Source organism: Corvus brachyrhynchos, unplaced genomic scaffold (assembly GCF_000691975.1).
Source record: "Corvus brachyrhynchos isolate BGI_N302 unplaced genomic scaffold, ASM69197v1 scaffold178, whole genome shotgun sequence".
Classification (NCBI taxonomy): Eukaryota; Metazoa; Chordata; class Aves; order Passeriformes; family Corvidae; genus Corvus; species Corvus brachyrhynchos.
This window is the reverse complement of record NW_008239304.1, coordinates 2,373,740-2,395,869: the sequence shown is the minus strand read 5'-3', so window position 1 is coordinate 2,395,869 and position 22,130 is coordinate 2,373,740. Positions and strand designations below refer to the sequence as shown.

The 22,130-nt window shown below is 37.7% G+C and overlaps 1 protein-coding gene across 1 annotated transcript in view; it reads right to left on the bottom strand.

Moving 5' to 3' along the window:
- Positions 1–7,967: 7,967 nt before the first annotated feature.
- NPY1R (neuropeptide Y receptor Y1) overlaps positions 7,968–22,130 on the bottom strand; it is a 16,760-nt gene continuing 2,597 nt past the window's right edge. Inside the window, exons 2-3 of the mRNA XM_008638592.2 lie at positions 21,275–22,109; positions 7,968–21,154 (exon numbers count right to left, since the gene is read on the bottom strand). Of these exons, the coding sequence (XP_008636814.1) occupies positions 20,696–21,154; positions 21,275–21,973 (1,158 nt within the window). The 5' untranslated portion in view covers positions 21,974–22,109 and the 3' untranslated portion in view covers positions 7,968–20,695. The remainder of the gene's footprint in view (positions 21,155–21,274; positions 22,110–22,130) is intronic.

The following is a 22,130-nucleotide window of genomic DNA, read 5'->3' as shown; positions in this document are numbered from 1 at the left end:
AAAACTGCTGCAATCTTTTTGCCTAATGTAACCTATCTAATTTCAGTTAATGGCACTGAAGCATCCTAAAGCTAAATGACTGAGGCAGGATTGAGATCAAAAGTAGCTCTTAGACAGGAAAAGGCTAAGTGCTAAATGACTTCCCTCATTTATTTGCACTTATAAAAATTGAGACTAAATCATTGAAAGTCCCTCTTTGCTACATGTTGCATGTTGCCTAGAATTGTAATTTCTGACTTGTTTTATCCCCTGGTGTACAGCACAGCTCATGGAGTCAAAATGGTCCAAGTGATGGCATGGCCCTAATCCATACCAAGCTTCACAGCTGCAAGAAGAAAGTACCAGAGCCCCACACAATCTTTTTCTCTGAGAAATGCTGTGTCCACCAGCATGCAGATGGCTATTGTGCACAAAGGGCTTATTTCAACACACTAACTGTGCTAGCTTTTGGATCTATCTAATTATACATTATACACCTCTAAGTAGAATAAGGATCATTTTAGATGCATGGTTATCAACACAATCACTGACGAAAGAGAGTCAAACTCATGCTGTGGATGGTTTGGCTTGAAGCCCTGGGTATCTTACGGAGATTTAGATGTCATTAAGAAAAATCCATTGTTTTCAGAATAATTATTTCCCTGCTGAGAAAACATCCCCCAGTCTGCAAAATCAGTATATTAACTTAGCATACGAAAACAATCTTATGACATTTTTTTCCACTAGGATGGTAGAAACACTCATAAGAAACCAAATGTGCAAATACATTTATTGATGGGAAGTCAAACATGCTTAGATAACAAAACCTTTTTTTTTTTTTAAGCAAGTTATCAGGAGTTTCATATGATTCCACAAACATATACTGTTTAATAAGATATTTAGGTCCCACTGGAGTTAAAGGTAACCTGGAGTTTTCCTGGCAATTATCACTGAGAATTTTTCTTGGTCTTACACATGACTGAGTTTGGAACTACTGACACTTTGCAAGAGAATACAAGCATCTTATGCATCTGTGTCATGGCTGCCTGCTCCTTTCCTGAGATACACTGACTTAGCCAGGCAAACATGTATTGCTCTGGACTCGTTTTCCTTTGGGCTCTTTTGATCCCTCCACATGTGGAAACAACAAAAAAAAGTTGCCTCAGAGCTATAAATTTCCTGAACTCCACTTCTGGACTGATTTATGTTGCACCTCAACCCTCTCTGATGTTAGCCTAGGGGTGTGACAGACAAGGCTGCATGAGCTGCATGTTTTAATTCTGCTGTGTTCTTACAACCACTTATTCTGAACAGCAAAGATAGTAAGTAGTACTGAGATTTACTGCAACATTTAGTTTGAATAGAAAGTGGTTGGTTTTCAGCAACAGAAGGAAGAGTGAAAGTAAGTAAGTGAACTAAATGTTTGAAAAATATTTTAGCCCTGGACCAAAAGTCTTATTTTAGAACAGGAACATGCAAAGGGTGATACTTTCTATATAGTCCCTATTCAGACTTCCTTGGGTTGTTATCTGATGGGATAACAGCTGCATCCGTTACAGTCCCCGTTGGGGTGATCAGGCAAAACACAGTCTTTGAGCCCCTAAAATCCTTACTCTTTCTTCTGAAATATTGAGTACTTAGATATAGATCCCGATATAGAAGGCCTTTTCCTACAGGATTAACATGAGATTTTTAGGTGCTCAGGGATTTAATTTCTATAGTCTTCAGATCTACCACTTTCATGCCATGTGTTGCATGCTGAAAAATAATCTTGTCTAGATGTTTCTGTATGTATGAATCAGTCTGGGTTTAGAAAGCACAAGATTTTCAAGCAATTTCTTCCAGTATAAAGGCAATTAGGCACCTCAGTGCCAGACTGAATTGAAAAATCTGTATTTCAAACAGGAAATAATTTAGGATAATAATAATTTCAAATATGAAATGTAATCAAGGAGAGGGAAGCTAAGATGAATGCAATCTATTTATGATGGAGGCAGGTAAGACAGTTACATTATGTTCATAAATTCAGCTTTGCTCTTTTCTATGAGTTACTCAAGATTTCAGAAAAGTCACAAAGTAGAAAAAAATCCCTGTGGAAGCAATGGGGGATGGGGATTTTTTTCACATATTATTGAGAGCATGATTTCCTAACCTTTACTATCTGAATGTCAGTTAATATATTCATGAATTTAAAAATTTAAGATTTTGAATTTACCATTTGAGTACTCTAACCAATTGGAATTTATGTTAAATTTAAATTTATTAGGGAAAACAGAAAAGGTATGCATTTTTAGATCAAAATCTTAACTTCTCTTAAAACTCAAATCATCTATCAGTTTTCTACTTCCCATATATCAGTCATGAGCTATTTGCCCCAAAACCATCATCAATAATGGCTTCATGTTACTTGGCCTGCAAGGAACCTCTTGTTGCTTTCAGTTCAAAGGGTTTTGTGGATGTGTGGGTACCTTTAAGTAGTAAAAGATTTGTGAGGAAACTGTCGAAATCATTATGGTACACAATAGGAAACAGGAATTGTAACCTTAAAAGAAAAGCAATGGCTGGTGTAGTAGATTTTTTTAAAATGTGTCATTCTCTCATAACTGATGCAAAATATTGATTTAGGGGGCTTTAATTCTGAAAAGTTCCAGGTGATCATAATCAGATCAGTAATTTATTTTCAATTTTAAAAATGGAGTGCCTAAATATTGGCCCCTTGAATTCTGCACTAATAAGCAGAGAAAGCACAATTATTCCCCTAAATGGGGCTGATGGACTCGTAACAAATCATTTTCACCACACTCAGCAATTAGCTTCCCTGTTACCTAATGGCATTTGTCAGTATAATGAAAACCGTAGTTTAATGGAAAAAAATGAAAATATCACCCGTGAGTCCACAAATAAAGGAGGTAAGAGGGAAGAAAGCAGTAGGTTGGATATATAGATATTAACTGTCCTTACTGACGCACTGCACGCACAGTAGCCAGGGAAACAAAGGAGACGAAGGACCAGTTACATTTATTTATTTAGTAACTGGCAGTTCTGATCCTATAAATAATCATTTAAGTCTGAGCAGAAAGCAATACTATAAAAATATGCACTTTCCTCAATTTAACTAAGTTATACATTCTTTATAGCTGGTTGTTTTGAGTGCTGATTATAGCATTACTGTGGCATCTAAGTGCCTTCCAGCAGCTCACTGGCAATGCGATTACTAATTGCTGTGTTATATTTTATTAGAGAGCTTGTTCTTGCAAAATGTTGTAAAGGTTGCGTTTGGAACAAAGACAAATCGCCATTTGTCAGCATCAGAATTTCAGGAATGGACTAAAAAGTTCATATTTTCTCCAATCTGTTACATTTCATTCCACACACATATACATATTCAGCATAGTCTGGTTCTCTTTCTCCTTTCAAAAAATTCAGGAAGAACTTCCAGTATAGTAAAACTGAGGATTTGTATCACTTGTTAGAATGAATGACAATGTTTATAATGCTTAATCTAGGGGTTTTTTTCCTCTTCAGCTGACATACAGAAATTAAATTATTGCTAATACAAAAGCAAATTGTTATCTCTTAGCTACTTTTGATTACGTCTAGTACTTTTGACTAAACTGTTCAATTTATAGCAGCCACAGAAATTCATTCCTAGGAATCAACAGGAAGGCTCACATGTAGAACAAAGAACAACTCTGCTATGGCAGAGGACTTGAATGGATATCCCAGGTGGTGTCTTCTAGTATTGTATGCCCCCAAAAGAGCCAAGAGGAAAGCACAACAGCTTGGGAAGAGCATTTTTAGGAATCTTGTACTGCAATTTTTTTCACTGTTTAACAAATCTAAATGCTAGCAATAGGTATGGTCAAATTTAAATGAGATGCAGTAAACTGGCCTTGGAGCTGCAGTGCCTTCAGTTTCCTAAAAGAGTAAGTGATAAGAATTGTTATGGTTCCAAAATTGATCTTAAGAAATTTTTACAATGGCAGTGTAATCAATCAGAGAGTATCTGTGTACAGCATTGCATTACAGGGTTATGCATTCATGGTTATTAACCTAAAAGAAAACAGGAAAAACTCTTCTATAACATTGTGTGTATATATATCTATCTATATCTAATCTATATCTATATCCACACACTTGTATTTGTACATATGCATATATGAGGATACATAAAATCATATAGTCACCCTTATTTTAATGACTAATGATTGACACTGTTATCCCACTGACAGTTTGCTATTTATATGGCTCAGCTTTAAAGACAGAGCATGCATGTTTTTTCTACATTCTCTCAGTTGCTTTCATCCAGCTGAATACTTTTTAAATAGCTGAAAGCTTACTAGTAGTCCTATGAACAGTCCGAACAGACTGTCCCAGCTTTCAGTGGATGAGTTATGACATCCAGTCATATGCCTGAAACTAAGCCATGAGTAGAAAAGTGCATTTCATTTCTGCAGAGTAAAGTCAGTTGTTAAGTAACTGCTGAACAAAATTAACTTAAAGCTTATACCAAGATAACAGTACTATTGCCAAGAAAGACTGATAAAGAATAACGCGTTTATTCTTTCTCATTCCTTCCTCTCTTTTTTTTTCTCTTGCCCCTTCTTTTTCAGTTTTTCTTCATGTTCCAGCACCCCAGGATCTGTGCATTGAGTTTGATGTAGTTAGGAGAATTGGACTGTAAATCAAGACTCACTTGTTCCTTCATTGTTTGTATGTTACATCTAATTAAAAAAAAGAGGGGGGGAAAGAAAAACTGAATTTTAAAAACCTTACAGTGGCACATGGTGAGTTTAAGTTCATTGCCATAGTGACTACTGCTTATTTCTCAAGCTTAGTCTTTCTACAATAACAAAGCTATCACCCACACATCTCTCTGCTTATTCTTCCTCAAATAAACATTCTAATATACATAGTACCACAGAATAAGTACAGTAGATACTTGGTGTTTTTGTTAAAAATCACAGAAAAGAGTGTGACCTCTGTGTGTGGTGAGAACTGCTGTGGAAAAATGTACAAAGATAGGAGTTAGCTTACTGGAAAGAGAAATATCAGTTGCAAGGGATTCATGAATTTCTCTAGCATTCATCTTATGCTTTTAAAAAGTGAAGATATATGACTTCTTTTCTGATTTTTCTGAAGTCATATTGATCTTAGGCAATTTGCAAACTTACTTTTTAAAGTAACAAACATTATTACAGTCTCTAAAACTAATCTGGTCTAAAAGTCATACTCCCAAGCTTCCCTACTATTTTTGCTTTGCAGTGCCTCCAGTTATGCAGTTTTTCACTTGAGAAGTGAAAAAGGAAGAGAAAGTAAATAGTTCAGTTACAGACATTCTGTATCCTTTTCTAATTCTCCAGTCCCATTCTACATAGAATTATTGTAAAGGGACCTTACAAAATTATGAAGGAAGACAAATGGTTTTCATTTACATTAAAAGGGTTATAATTTGTTGTGAAGTCACATGTAACATCTAGGATGTTATGAGAGTGTGTAAGAACTGGAGAAGTGCTATCAGTGTATCTTTATAAAGTACCAAAACAACCAAAAATGTCACTTATTTGGAGCCATGTTATTCATAAAATTTGGCTTCTTTCAATCAACATGGGTTTTTTCCCACAGGGGAGGAGAGGATTTTAGATGCCTTTTAGTGCTTAATTTCTTAATCTTATCAAAATATTATGTTTTATTTGAAAAAAAAAGCTGAAACAACTAATTTTGAACATTTAATGGCAGAATGTAATTTTCTCATCTCACAACAGCATTTTACATCAAAATTTTATCAAGATTAAGAGAAAAGAATGTTTTAAAACTTTTTATAAACCTGAACAATATACAAATTTTTTGGTTTTTAACAATGTACAAACTGGTATTCACATACAACCAAAACCATGCTTCTCCTTGAATTAATTTTCTTTTTTGATCTTGAAAAAAAAAAAGATATGCTATTATTTCAACTCCAGTTTCAGTGTTCAGTGAAGCTATTACACATTTTCCTCATCCATTCACCACACTGGAACTTTACCAAAACATTTGCAAGCTCTGTTGCCTCTCTTAGCAATCTGGTGCCTGGAGGCAGATAGCTGCAAATGTTGTTTCTCTCTCTAACCCATAGTCAAAAAGAACATTGGCACTACATCAGTAACTTTGTTGCCAAAGCCACTTTTTTTATCCTCAGTGCTCTATCAGCTTGTTATTGTTTGCCACCTTCATTGACTTTTGATTTTCTTTTGCCTTCTTTTGGACAAAATTGTCGCAATGGGACTTCATGGATTGAGCACTTACCCTGGCAGATTGACCTTACTCATCTTCCTTGGATATAGAAGAATTTCTTTCAGATTCATGCAGAAATTTTCTGAAAGAGCCGTTACTGCGAAGGCAGGCTGTCTGTATGGATACCCTGTCCCTTGGAGAACTGTTCTGTCCATTACATCAGGATAGCATAAAACACCTACATGTGGAGAGAGCTCCCATCTTGACACTTCCAGTTGTTGCCTGTTACCTCCACCATATTTTGAAGGTTCACTTCTCAAATTGTACCACCTGTAGTGCTTCAAGAACTAGCAGACAGGCTGGTGAGATTTCATAGTTATAATTACATTTACTTACTAAGCTGTAAGAAAACCACTTGTATTATTCAGTACTTGCTACAACGGTTTCCTTGATCTTCACTATATTAAGAATGTTACTTTATGTCTTATGTTGTGGGTTGCTTGGAATTATTCAAGCTAACTTTAAGATAACTGATGTGCATGATGTTCATGTAGCAACATATAAACATGTATAAATATCGCAGTGCCTTATCTCAGGCAAGTTTGAACTGTTTCCAGCCAAGCTGAGATGATTCATTGAAGACCAGAATCCTGCCAACATGGCTGATATGGGTGCTCTGGGAACATACACAATTATACAATGACCAGGGCCTTCATTAAATATATTTTATCTGCAAGTTAGAAAAACCTATGAGTTTCTTCTCTTAAGCAGCTTTTTAAGCAGTTGGAATTATCTCTTATCTTTCTCAGATTCATTCTTTCCCAGTTTTGTCTAGAGGAAGGCAGCCCAAGATTTCTTCCAAAACCCTGAATCCAGGAATCTGAAGGGCAGTGCACTAATTGTCATTGAAAGGGAGTAGTGAAATTCTGAGCAGGTTTTCTGAAATAATCAGGACACGAGAAAATGTGCGATACATCATGGAGCACAGCTTCTATGCAGCAACACCATGAATGTTCAATGCAGTAAAGAATGCACATCTTGCAGGGCCTTGGTATTTAATACTGAGTCAATCAAATCTAACCTAGTATTACATTTAAAACTCCCAGCATCACAAATTATACATTCAAAGCAATTCTAAGAAACTGCCAGAGGGGATCAGCAGGGAAAAACGTAAGACTGTGATATGAATGGCTAGTGATGACAATCAATTTCTTCCATTAAAAAGTAATGTTATAGTGTGTTGGTTCCTTTCATATACTGTATGAATCAGACAGTTACCTTCCATGACTGTAATGAAAATCTTAGATTTTTGAAAGCTGGCCATCAAATTCTTTGCATGTTTTAAGTGAGAGAGCTGATAAGATCATCTGGAGGGCTGGTCAGAGAAAGTAATATACTTTTAAAAAAGGAACAGAGCAGAAGGGAAATAATGAAACTAACTCCACAGAATAAAATGAGAACACCCAGGAGTACACCAGTGTTAGCAAAATACCAATAGGCCTGGAACATAAAGAAAAATCAGCACCTCCTACTATCCTCTCCTCTGGCAAAAGGTTCATCATGAACCCAGAGAGGTTTGATCTCCTATATTTTATATCCATCTTATATACTTACATACTTATATACTTACTGAGAAAAAGGCTGTTAGTCAAAATACCAGGCTACAACCGTTTCTTTTTAGAAATGTGACAGAATACACTGTGTCAAAGTCAAATTATATCTTACTGTGAAACTTCTGAAAAGTCAAGAAGTAACAGTATTCTAAAAACCTCTAGATTTTTAATTCAGTCACTTTATTCCAAGTAATCTTTCCAATATGTCTAACAATGGGTTTGTATGCATTTATTACACATTTATATGCAAAAGTTGTAATGTGTAAACCAGATACATGTCTTTGCAATTACTTGCTAATACAGTCGGTTAAAAGATCTCCAGACTGGATGTTAATACAACGTGCACATCTATATCTATATGGACTGAACCTCAGTTAAAACAATTTCACATTTCAGATCTTAGTTATTTTTTCTCTCTTTCAAGAAAATGCTGCTGTTCAAACTTAAATATTTGATGCAAACAAGCTTCAGTGAACACAGTAAAAAAGCTCTCTCATTTTATGAGTATCAAATATCACAGTCTCTGAGCACTTTGCAAGGGGGGATACAGGCTGAGTCATATATGATTTCATAAGTCAACCTTAGCTGAATCAAGACAATTCCCTCTAAGTTAAAACTTTGAAAGTGAATTGAAAATTGAAGTTCACAGTGATTCAACACAGTAATTGCTGGTAATGGTGATTGATTTTAGCAAGACAGTTTGAACCTACTGGCACACCAGAATATGCTTGGAGAAAGCTCAAATATCAGGGCTAATGATATTGCTTAGCCTATTCACAGAATCAACGGAATCTTGACCACAGCAGTTTCTTGAATTCAGTTTTGACTCAATGACATAATTCTTTCTTTTATCATTGGATGTAGCCCTGCAACAATCTGTCTCTTCCACACAGTTTCCAGGTGAAGAAAAGAAAAAAACCCCACAGAAATACCAGGTTTTGGAATCCAAAGACTCACACCATGGATCAGTGCACATGATTGTAGAGTTTACTAGAAAACTTCCATGATTATTATATTTCTTGGGAAAGAGGTAACAGCTTCTATAGCATAGTGGGCATGAAAGGTGTTTCTGTATGGAAAAGCAGTAATGGTTGTCAGAATGCAAAGCTTAAATCCTAAGACAAGAGCAGGCTCCTTTAAAGCAGCAAGTACTCAGGCTCTAGACAAAGTCCAACCAAGCCTTTTTGTTTGGCAAAACCAGCTGTTCACACAATGGGGGCCACCCAAAATAGCTGACCTCATAGCAGGTCAGAGCTAACACTGATGGATTAAGAAGTACTTTCCTTATTAAATAGTTAGGGTGCAGTTTCACTAATACATTTATGTGGCCATGTCAGCCTAAGCACTGTGCATTCCCATCCTTTAACATTCACTCATTCCTCCCACCAACCTCTGCCCTTCACACCAGAACAAGTGTTTGTGTAACCAGCTGACAAATGGGACCAATTCCCCCATCCAAATCCCTTCTTTATTGTTAGGTTTATTGTTCTTAAGCTGGATCTATGCCACAGCTTAGTTTACCCTTCAGTGTGACAAGTGCTTGTGATGCGTAGGTGTGGGAAGAGAGAAAGGTGGGGAAAGGGATTGCTTAATCCTGTACAATACCTACAAGAGGTCTGTGTGATTGTCATTTTTGTGGTCCCAGCAGTGGCTGCTTGCAATGTGAATACAGAGGGTCAGTGTAAAGAGTTGCAAACACAACACTGAAAGGAAACAGAGAGCTTCTTAAACCCAGGCTCACTTGCAACTTGTCTTCCTGTTTTTCTGGAAACAGTACTGTATAAAAGAGTTTTTAAATAGCATTGCATAAAGAAATTTAAACGTTTATCTCAGCTTCTGTCTAATCAGAGCAGCCTCAACCGATCTTGAATTCTGGCTAACTATAGGGCACAGTAGCAGAATAGTTTCAGGTATAATTAAATACTCCTGTTAGCAGGGATCCGCTTCCAGAGAGCACTGAAAAATCAGCATAGCTTTCAGATTGGGTCAGTAGCAGCAGAAGCCTTCAGTGAGATTTTTATGGCATCAAAACTCTCTCTCTGCTACCCTGAACTAAAAACACAGGTTGAAGTGGTGTTTGATAGAGAGGGGTTTAAGAAATCATGTCAAAATGTATGTTCAGAGCAGAGAGGTTTTGTCTGGCTCTTTTTTTTTTGCCTAACTGTAATCATAGTAATCGTACAAACAACATTGCATTTCTAAGAAAACCATGCAAGAAATCAAGTGGTAATACCCAGTGTGACAGGGCTAGCACCAATTTTTAGTTAAAATGAATGAATAACACTCATGTCTTTATTTTAAAGCTAGTAGCATGGCATATATTCTCATCAAAATCATTACTTCATCTTTAGCTTTTTTGAAAAGATGTATCGTACCTAGTAAGCAAAGTATTTTAGAGCAATCAGAACTCTTTCAAATTCAACCAGCTCTAGAGTTGCAATAGAATAATTTGTACATTCAGCACCTTCAATGACAAGTTGTCTCTCTAAAACAGGAACCATGATAAACTGGATTTTACTATTCAAATAATTCTGAGTTTTATTTAAAAAATAAAAATGCTCCAAACACAAACTTTGACAAACACATGTACTAAAGCTTAGCCTAGGAACTGAGAATTGTCATACATTTCCTACTACAGGTTATTCTAAATAACAAAATTATTAACATTCAGATTCCATGTCTCCATGGCCTGTTCTCAGCCCACAAAATTTGGCTCAACTCTCCCCTCATATTTTTCCATAGGGGCTAAAACTCCATTACCACAACTCTTGGTTGTGCTCCATAACTGTTGAGCCCCATGGTCCTCCTTGCCATGTTGCACTACCTAGCTCAGACATAACAGCATACTTGTTGCCCTATCTATTGATAACATGGCTGGATGGCTGCTGCCAAATAAAGCAGGCAAGTGTGGGTCTTCCATTATTTTCCTTACTTGGGCACTGATAAAAATGCTTTTACCGGCATAGCTCCCAATCTTCCCCAAACTTGAAAGACTACAGCTGCACCAAGCTACTCTTATATTCGATGCTTTTCTAACAGTGCTTATATAACTCAAATATAGTTTAAAAGGTCTATCTAAAAGCTTATTACACCAAATTTGGTCAACAGTGAAGTAAGTGGCCATACTTCTATATGAAAGGTTGCTTGGATCAATCCTTAATGGAATAGTAAAAGCAATACATGACAATGTGTCAGCATTGAAACATTTGCAAAATAAGTAAAAAGGCTTTTTCAGAGACTGGGGCTGCTGTTCAAACTTAAACATGCTCTTACTGAAGGCAAGGTAGACAATATCCACTGCTCCCCCTCATCTACCATGCCAGTAGCTGGCTTGGTAAGATAATCATCTTCACAGAAGGCTATCAGGTTGGTTAAGTATGACTTCCCTTTTGAGAACCCATACTGACGACTGATCACATTCCTGTCCTTCATGAACCTGGAAATGGTTTTCGGGATCTGTTGTTCAATAACTGTGAGGGACGGCTGCATTCCAACAGATCCAATGGATTTATTTATGTCCAGTTGCTTAAGTACTCCCTAACCTGAACATCTTCTACCAAGGGTATGCTTTCCTTGTTCTTGCTTTTCCCTCTGGTCTCCAGGTCCTGGGATTTCTGAAGGCTGGTTGTACTAATGAAGATGAAGGAAAGAAAGCATTTGGTACATCAGCCTCTTCAATGTCCTGTGACACTGGGCCCCTATCCCACTTAGCAGCAAACCCACATATTCCCTAGTCTTCCTTTTGCTGCTTATGTACTTACAGAAGCCCATCCTGCTGCCTTTCTTGTTGCCTTGTTCTCTCACCAGACTCAATTTCTGTTGAGCTTTGCCCTTCCTAATCCTGTCTTGCATGCTCAAGAATTGTTTCTATATTCTTCTCATGTTACCTGTCACTTTTTCCCCCTTCCGTAAGTTTGCTTTTTACGGTTGAGTTTTCCTAGGAGCTTCTTGTTGATCCATGCAAGCCTTGTGCTATCACTGCTTAACTTCTTGCTCATTGTGATGGACTGTTCTTGAGCTTTGAAGAGATGATCCTTGAATGTCAAACAGCCAGCCTGGTCCCCTCTTCCCTCCATAGCCTTATCCTGTGAGACTGTTTCAGGCAGATCCATGAAGAGGCCAAAGTCTGCCCTCCTAATGGTCAGGGCTGGGATCTTGCTGTTTTCCTTGCTCTCTTCTTTTAGTAGTCTGAACTCCAGTGTCACTGAAGACAATACTGCCTTCAGTCTTCACATCCCTGGCAAGCTCTTCCTTATTTTCAAGTATGAGGTGTATCAGATCTTCTCACTGATTTCTCTGTCATGTCTGTCAGGAAATTTTCATCAGGGCTCTCCAGGAACTTCCTGGATTACTAAATGCTTTGCAGTTATCAGGGTGGTTAAAGTCCACCACAAGGATCAGGGCCTGTCTGTGAACATGAGGCTTCTTCTGGCATCATCTGCTGCTTCCCTGAGCAGGCAGCGTATGGCGGACACCCCCTACAGTGTCATCCATACTGTTTGTTGTTTAATCCTCTCCCATAAGTTCTCAGCTGGCTCCTCATCCATCTTCAGAAGGGCTCCATATACTCTAACTGCTCTCTCCCATAAAGGGCAACTCCACCTCTTTGTCTTCCTATCCTGTCCTTCCTAAAGGGCCTGTATCCCTCCATTGCATTATTGCAGTCATGGGAGCCATGCCACTCTATTGCCATGATCCCAACAAGACCATAGCCCTGCAATCCCATGCATTTCTCTACTTACTCACATTTGTTCCCCATGCTGCATGCATTAGTGTACAGGCACTTCAGAGACACTTTGACATGCCATTTCCCAGAAAGGATTGGGGAATTTTTCCCAAACTGGTGTCTTATAGGCACTTCCTTTCTTCCTGAAAATGCTTAAGGTAATTTAAGCTCTTTATTGTGGTTTTGGTGTTTGCCTTCACTCACACCACTCTAGGTCCTTTGCTAGACAGCTCTGTCCCTCATTCCCTCACAGGCTGCTGGCAACGGTCTTCATTTCACATCACTCCCAGTTCAAAGCCCTTCTTAGGAAGTCAGACATCCTGCTGGCAAAGATACCTTTACCTCATTTAGTGAGCTGGATCCCATGTCTCCCAAGCAGATGCTGATCCTCAGACAGGGTCCCAGAGTCAGAGAAACCAAAACCCTTTCACTAAAACAAACTGCACAGTCCGCACTGCTTGGTTTGTTTATTCTGCAAAACATGCTCTGAACCTAAGAACTGCTTAAGGTTAAGGGTTTTATGTAAATGTATAAAATTCGCTTGAAGTCAGCATTTAAAAATCCTTCTATAAGTGATAGTAAACATGTATATCTATATTCTACTGTGTAGAATGTAAGACTTCGGATGCTAACACCTGTAATGTGTATGTCCTGCTTAAAAGAACAACGCTATTTAAATAACAGGTACTCAGCTTATCCAATACCATTTCACCCTCAGAAAGCTTTAGCAAATCTGTCAGGACTGAGTGAAAATTATCAAGGAATTCAAAAGCCAAGGTACTTCATTTCCTTATGTTACCCTAATCCTAGGTAACATAAAATCTATGAGTCTAAAAAGCCAATCTGACAGCTTCACAGATTGATTTCATTTACCTGCCTCATCCATGCCATAACCTTCTGAACAATATCAGAGATGTTCCTGAAGCACTTGACTAATATGAATGAGAGCAGGCTCAGGCTTTATAATTTCATTGAGTCACTTGGTTATCTGAATGCATAATGTCCACCACAAAAAACATTCATATTTGATTCAAGTTTCTGTATACTGACTCAAATGTGACCTTATCCAACTCTGAAGATACTTGTTTTTAACCAACTATTTGCAGTGGTTTTATTCATGATTGCTAAAGCTGTGCCTCTACCAGGTAAATCCACAGCCTGTGCTGCAGGCTGAGATTCTTTACTGCCTGAAGTGAATTTCAAATGTAAACAAAACTATGCTGTCTGGCTGTCAGTGATCTTTTTTGGTTTTTATTTTGTATAAAGTGAAAAAAGCAGCAGTAGTAGTAATCATCATCATCATCCTCATCAAAAAAAAAACCTCCCACACTCTTACTAGTGATGAATTGCTAGTACCCTCTTCAATTCTCTGTGAAGCAAATTGGTTTAAATCAGTAAGCCAGGCAGCTCAGCAGACACATTTAACTTGTAACCGTGTCAAGAAAATACATCAGAGTAAAACTCACAGAAGAACTTACGAGGATAACCATTCTGTAAGGACCAGCTGAAGATGACTTTTTAATTTGTCCCTTGGACAAATGCAGATGTTCAGACCTGTATTGCACCTTAGTATCACTTGAAACAAATACCTCACCCAAAGCTCATTGAAGTCAATGGGAAGCTTTTCATTAAACTTGCAGTGTTTTAGATGAAGCTTTAAGGCTCTTACTTCAGCACCTGTCTAATTATTTGCATGTCAGCATGGTGACATAATAAGTCAAAGCTTAACTGAAGAGCCTCAAACATTACAGTCGTAATAATAATAATGGAAATAAAAATCAGAAAAGATAATCCAGTACTATCTCTTACATCTCTTAATTATACAACTTTTACTAGTCCTAAAGAGAAAGAAGTGAAGACTTTTCCATATATATCTTCAAGTATAGTACAATGAGAAGCTTGTAGGCAACAGCGAGAGGCTATAAGGCTAAATAAGGATACAAATTGGGTTACCCAGTGTCTCCTCTCGCTGAATGTCTCTGGTGGCTCATCACCAAGAGAAAGTTTACTCTAGATAGGTAAAGTAAGCTGACATTTAGATTACATAAATTAAAATTGTAAAAACAGCTTTAAATGAAAAGAGCTAAATAACTATGTAACAACTACATTTTCAACTTCTCTATTGCCTGAAACAACTTCACGTTTCCAGTCATATTTCTACAAGTCCTATATGGCCTCTCACCCATATGTTCAAGCACACATCAAAGAGGATCTTTCAAGGACATCTTTTCACAGACAGCTTTTATTAAGAAACAATATAAACAGCATAATAAAAACTTCATAGCTTGGGAGAGGCTGGAGCAGGAGGGGGAAGATTGCAAAGGGAGAAACAGCAGTGCAGTGTCAGCATGGATATGAGCCAAGAGGGAAAAGGAGGGCTTTGTTGATCAGGTTACTCCTCCTGCCATAAATAAACCTTCTCCATGTTGTGCAGAAGTGGAAGCAAATGGACTTGTGTGCAGTGGGGGGTGCAATGAAAAGCTGTTATTTTTCAATTGTGCCAAAACTGTTTTGTTTCCTTTGTCTCAAAAAACAATTTAGATTAATCCAAGGTAAAGAGTCTTAAAATATATATTTTCAGAGTAATTTATAAAGGTCCATATTATTTTTCTGGAAATGGGAGCAGAGAACCTGTTTATCATACATACTTCTTTGACCACCACTTTGCTCAGAAAAACCATTTACCTGTCAGTCTGTTGGCCCCCCAAGCAAATAAATATCTGAGTCTCCCTTTGGGTCTTTTTGTGTATATCTGATAGGAGGCATCAAGGCTTCATCTAGACCATCTGCTTTTTGTCTCTCTTCCAAACTCTATTTCCCTGTATATCTGAAATGTTGCGTAACTGGTGGCAAGTTAGTTAACCATGCAGAGCATCTCCTGTACAGCAGTTTCAAACATGTTTTCATCTGGGGCAAGTATCTTGTAACTAAGCCTGCCTATGATAAATAACCAGATCATCAATTCAGCTATTTGGAAAACACAAGACAGTGTGTGCTGTCAGTTTTGCTGCCATGAGCTGGATGTTCTGTATGGACATATTTCCTACACAGGCTTTGAAAATTATGTACTTCTAAATTTTGAGAAATTTGCCTATGAGAAACTTGCCGGAAGACCATTTTAATGAAAGAAACTATTTAAAGCACAGTCCTGAATAGAGTTGAATTTTATCATATACTCAGGCACTTTACAAAATCAGAGTACAAACTTCTGCAGCTTCCTCAGAAAGCAGCTACCAAAGGGATGAAATATGAAGTGAGAGCAGAGGCACCATGGAAGATGGAGGAAGGGAGGCAGTAGCCACCAGGCCTAGTGCTGCCCTGGAAGATGGCAGTCCTCCCACTTAGCAGCCTGTATACACAACTGAGGGAAAGACATTTTGGTAATGCATAGCACCAGAGTACTGCAGGTGTGAATGCCCTTGGCTTGCTGCCAGAGGAGGCTAGGAAAGCTGAAGTTAATATTTGTGAACACACTCATGAATATTTGAGATATCAACTTCAATTAGACCATTAACACTGTTTTGCGTGGGCGGAAATACAGAATAGAAGTAATTTTATAGAAGTAATAACCTGACCACAGGTTAATTAAAGTGTAAAAGCCAAAGCTGATCACATTTTTTCGTCTTATATGTTATAGTCACACATTTAAATTCTGCAAAGCCTGGATAGAAGAACTTTCTTTCACGTTAACTTAAGTAATGGCTTGGCTATTTAGTAATGACTCAGGGACGCAGATACCACATACTAAAGAACACAAGAATGAAAAGGGCATGGTAGATCTTGGAGTTGTGTATATCCCTCAACTGAGAAATGACTGTCAACAAAATTTATCATTTGGTTGTAATTATTATTCCTCTCCCTTTTCCACTCAACTGAATGAATTTAATCTGTTGCAGGCAGAGATGTTACTTAAGTTCGTGTTTCCTACTGTTTTGTATGCTTTAAAAATAAGAAGATAGAAAATCTCCTTATTGTCTTCATTCTCTATGCACTGCTTTGGTAAACTCTTTGATACAAAGAAGTAGGAAGGAAAGCTTTAAACTGAAGCATTATCAGGCCCAGAAAAGAAAAAAAATCCAGAGAAGAATCCAGAAAAAAAGATCAAACAACTATATGCCATTAATTTATTTCTGTAAAAAGCTAATATCCAAAATCTGATTTTTAGGAAAGAGTCTGAGCTGCCAGCCAGCAATGCAGTTTTATTCAGTAGAATGCCTAGGCAAGTGGTTAACTTTAAGAAAATTCTCCATTTCATTGATCTGAGAATGTTTCTCTGAGGTCAAAATGAGAATTTGATATACAAGCCTGGATCGAAACACATACTGATTTACAGTCTGAATATGAATCAGCATCAAATTTTCCCTTTAGGATCCATTAATAATAGCTAGTACTGTAGTACAAGACCACAGAGTCAGAATATATGAGCCCTTAACCCTTCACACCTTCATCAGTGATGAGATGCAGTCAGCATCAGCTCAAGTCCCTTGGGCGCTCTGTCATGTTGATTTATTTTCCTGGTTTAAATCTTTTCTCTTTATGTGGTCATAAAGACAGTGTTGACTAGATACATATAGATATATAGCTTTTAATTTTCAGTTCTGTACTAGCCTACCAAAAGCAGGTTTTATTGTCAATTTATCACTTCCTTTCTTATTATCCTTTTTTTAATGTTGACGTGAAAGTTGTGAATTACTGTACGTAGTAACAATGACACAACCATTTTTTTAAAAAGAAAGCAAAATGGGAATACAGACGCATTTATTAACATGATATACAAATATGCTGGTTTATTTAGATTATGCAGAAACTTTAAATGTTTGTGGCTGATCAAAGTGATGTTTAAGATGCTGAAATAACTGACAAATGAAGTAAATACTGATGTTTATTAAATAGTCATATTTGTCATTTAAGGCTGGAGATTTGACATGAAATGTATGACACATAAATAATAAGATACATTATAGATCACTCACTGTTCTGTTTTTCTGTCAGTAAAACTTTTCTACCAGTCTGAAAGAATAAAAGGGATCTTCAGGCTTTTGAGACAGGAATCCGTCTGTGCTGAAGTGTGGGACGCTTGACAAAACAGCACGTAGAAGAAATAAATATCAAACGAGAATGATTGAAAAATTATAGTGAAACACAAAACCTGTCAGCTTATCCTGTAAAGAAATTTAGCATATAGAGGATGAGAAGCCATGCTGGAGCTCTGAAAATGAAAAAGAGGATCAGTACTGTAGCTGGCTGTCAGGAGGGGAAAGTCTTCTGCAGCTTTTGAGACTCAAAACTCCAGCATCAAGTCATGAAACCAAAGACAAAAATACTGCTCTCAGTAGATCTGATCTACGCCCTGCAGATATTAGGTCAGCACCTCAGAGAGACTACTTTTATCTGTCCTCATAACAAATTCTTCAGAAGAGCAATAATTTTGCCTCTGAAATTCTCCAAATGCATTTTCCTGCAGAACAGTCTTTACACTGTGTTCATTTCCACTGTCATTACAGGCAGTGTGCCCTATGCTATTTGTGTGACGACGCACTAACCTGCGTCCTTAGCAGAGGCTCAGAAAGGCTTCTTGCAGGGAAGTGAGGAAACATAAGAAGCCTGATCGTAGGACAGCAGTGCAGAGGAAAAATTGTTTCTGAGCTTAACAAGGATGAGCAGAAGGAATGCTCCTGTCTATCAGGTGCTGGTGGGCAAAAAAAACCCCTGACATGCATTTTCAGGAGATACTATAACACAGTGTCAGATTGGCTGCATGATTTGAGACTGTACCTCAAGCAGGAGAAATGTTGACATAGGAAGAATTATGTTGCTATTCCACTGGAGACCTCCAAAACTTAGGACACACCTGGTTCAGGTCCCTGAGCACCAGCAGGCTCCTCTAAAGTTGCTCTACACCTACTCTGTATAAGCACCTAATTCAGCTTGATCAAAAATTTCCAGCAAACTAACTGTAAAGTTTCTCAAATGACTGAATTTTCTTTTTGCACTACATTGAAAGAAAGTGCTTTAAAAAAACAAACGGGGGAAAAAGCCATAAAATTCACAGTGACTTTTTGTAATGGGAAAAACCCACTGTGACATTATTAATAAAAAACCCCCATGGCTGTTTTTGTACATTGTATCTCCTTGTGAAAATACACATCCTTTGAAATATGAAAATTGTTGCAAAGTGAGAGGGAAATGATTTTGGGAAACCCTTGTCAAATTATTAACAACACATTCCATGGAGAAGGACAAATAAAAAGGAAATCTCATCAAATACAAAAGGCCAAAGCTCTAAAAGAACCTTTTGTCTTATAATTAATTTTCTACATTCTGTCTCTGTTCTCAAGCACAGAAAGCTCCTTTTAAATTAAATTATCTTCCAGTAGAGAAATACATGGAATTATAATGCACAAGAACACATTGCTACTTTAATATTCTACGCTATTTATAAGACAGCACAAGGCACAGTTTTTCACTTTTAAATGCTGGCAACCCAAATAATTTTAATTTCTTAGGCATTTATCTATGTCAAATTTAGAACATATTAAATTCACTATAACATTCTGAGATACTTTTGCTTAGAAATATATCAGATCAGATTTCCACTTATGCTGCATTTACATTTATATCCATTTTAAAGACCCTCTTGTCTGCCCGAATGATTTAAAGTGACCTTGTTGAAAGAAAGTACGGTCTATATTGTATTTTAAAAAGCTGATTATTCAAAAAGACATTGATGATATAGCAAAGTACACTGTATGACACTGAACCTCAGCTGGCTGATATTGTTGTAATTTCATTTACAGTAGTCAAGTTATATGGTTTGCCTCAACTGGGATCTAGTCATGAATATTTTGGGTAATTAGAGGATATATATTTTAAGCAGTAACAGAGGTCTATTGTGTATATTTGGCAAATGTTTCCACACTTCAGCCAACTGTGGGAGCTGTGAACTTGGAAGCTAAACTTACCAATTATACCCAAATTATATCCGTATCCTTCTTTTAAATTTTGTGGGTCTTGATTAAACCATCCATTGTCTTGGAGATTATCCAGGTTTATGCCATTGCATCTGAACACAAAGTATTATGAGGCTATACATAATTTATATAGATCAGCACTAATTACTATGAAAAAACTCAGGTAGCTCAATCTTACTTTTTTAATACCAGACCTGAATTTCTCTGTCACCTGTGAGGATGGAATTGCACCTTGTCCAGATAGCAAACAGTCCCATCTCCCTCTAGATTCTGGACATAAGTCTCAAGGAGAATTTACGTGGTTCATAGGCTTGGAACAGATGGTGCATTTCACCCCAGCAACAGTTAACTTCTGTCACTGATGGCAGATGAAAATGGGGTTTGGATTTTTTAAATTAAAAAGCCTGTGTTATTAAAACCAGCTGTAATCATTTGGGACTGGAGGCCCATTTATATTTTCATTTGCTGTGCTGAAACATCAGTTATCCCATTGTGCTCTGTGGAATTACTGTAGGGTTTTATTCTTGTAAATGAGAACAGAATTTCTTTCTTAATCCTCTTTTTGAAACTAAGTGATTACAGCCTAAATTGCCTCTGTGAATGAGACAATTGTATGTACCCATTTAAACATATTCTACAGGTTACACAGAATTCCTTTTTTTTTTTTTTGCATACCTACACTGGTTTTACAGGATTTTAACATTGATCAAAAGATGAATTAAAAAAAAAAAAAGAAGTCCTCTTCAAATCAGAATTTCCTAATTTTATTCTTTGGTGGATATCTTCTGTAATGACAGTGTCCCTGTGGTTCATATTGTTTCTAATGGTCTTAAATGGACACTCCTGAAAACTACTTCTTTGGAAAAAAACCCAATAAATAAACCTTTGTGCTAAAGCACAGAACTGTACAAAGAAAACAGAACAAAAATGGCTGATGAAAACCATAGGTAGTAGCAGGTCTGACTATGTCTTATAATAAAATTCAGATACAACTTTTGTGAACATTAAAGCAGTAGAAGGGGCAAAAATGCACAGCACATAATTTCAAAGTGACAACAATCAAAGTTCCTTGGAAAAGGAAGAAAAACATTACCCTTTTTGTACTTGTTATGTAATTGTGCTTGTCCTTGGACACACTTCACCTGCAATCACACTTCTTGCAGTTTGGTGTAGAATTTTTTATTACTTCTTTATATTTTTTCATCATCATCACTATTTATTTTTTTAAATATGACGGGGCTTGCCTGCTTCAAAGAGGTTTTTGAAACATCTGTGTGCATGGTGGACATGGCTATAGTCTCATAATCCTCCTCACGGGAGTGGAAGTGGCAAAAATGAAAAAAAAACTGCAGGTCCCTTTGGAAGTTCTTATTGAGAAACCCGTAGAAGATGGGATTCACACAGGTAGAGATCATGGCAGTGAGGTGGCAAATCAGGAACAACAGGTTGTGGCTGCAGGTAGCAACAGGCAGAATTTCATGATTCCAATCAAACACGATATTGAAGATAGTGAGAGGCAGCCAGCAAACTGCAAATGCAACCACTATTGATATCAGCATGATGTTGATCCTTTTGGTTTCAGAGGATCTGTACTTACTGTCTCTCATCTTGTCCATCATGTTGTTCCTTTTTTTTAACCGTATGTATATCTGCAGGAAATTCAACAAAGAGAAACACATGGGATCAGTTAACCTACCACTGTCATCTTTGCAAGGATAAACAAACATCAGATAGAAAGAAGTACATATTGCAAGAAGGTTCTATCTTACCTTCAAGTAGCAAATAAATATAAAACAAAGTGGTCCAAAGTACTGAATCACCAAAAGCGTTGTGGTATAAGAAAGCCTGGCAGTGTCCAAGGGGAACAGGTCCAAGCACACATATTTGTCCTTATATTCCTCAAATGTTACATTTCTGAAGGGCTCATCTGTTAATACGTGGTAGATCAGGAAAGGCAAAGAGGAAGCTGTGGCTAAAATCCATATGGCAGCAATCCCCATGTAGGCATGTCTGTTGTTTGGCCTCCAGCCGCGGGGATTGATGATCAGCTGATGGCGCTCAATAGCAATGAGGACTAAAGAAAAGACCGAGACAGTGATGGAGGCACATTGCACAAAAGGGTTCAACTTGCACATGGCCTCCCCAAAAATCCAGTGGTCCATTAAAGTGTACACGAAGGTAAAGGGAAGACACATGATAGTCACTAGGAGATCAGAAAACGACAGGTTGACAATGAGGATGTTGGTAACATTGCGCATCTCCTTTTGTTTCAAAATAATGACAATCAAGGCCAGATTCCCAGAGACTCCCAGAATTATCACAGTCCCGTAAGCCAAGGCCAAAGTGAAGACCATGGCCAAAGGCACATGGCAATCTTCGTCCTCAAACTGCAAGATCTGCGAGTTCATCTCCGAAAAATTCAGGTGGCCAGAAATATTTCCCAGTGGGGCGAGAACCGAGGTATTCATGTTGTTTCCAACTCGCCGTCGACCTTCACCACCTCCGCGTTCATCCAGTCCGCTCCGAGTGCAGAACGCGCCCGTCAGCCCCGCAGCGCAGCCCGGGCCGAGCCCGCTCCTCAGTGCCGCATCTCCCTCGCACCACCTGGGGAGAAGGGAAGCAGCA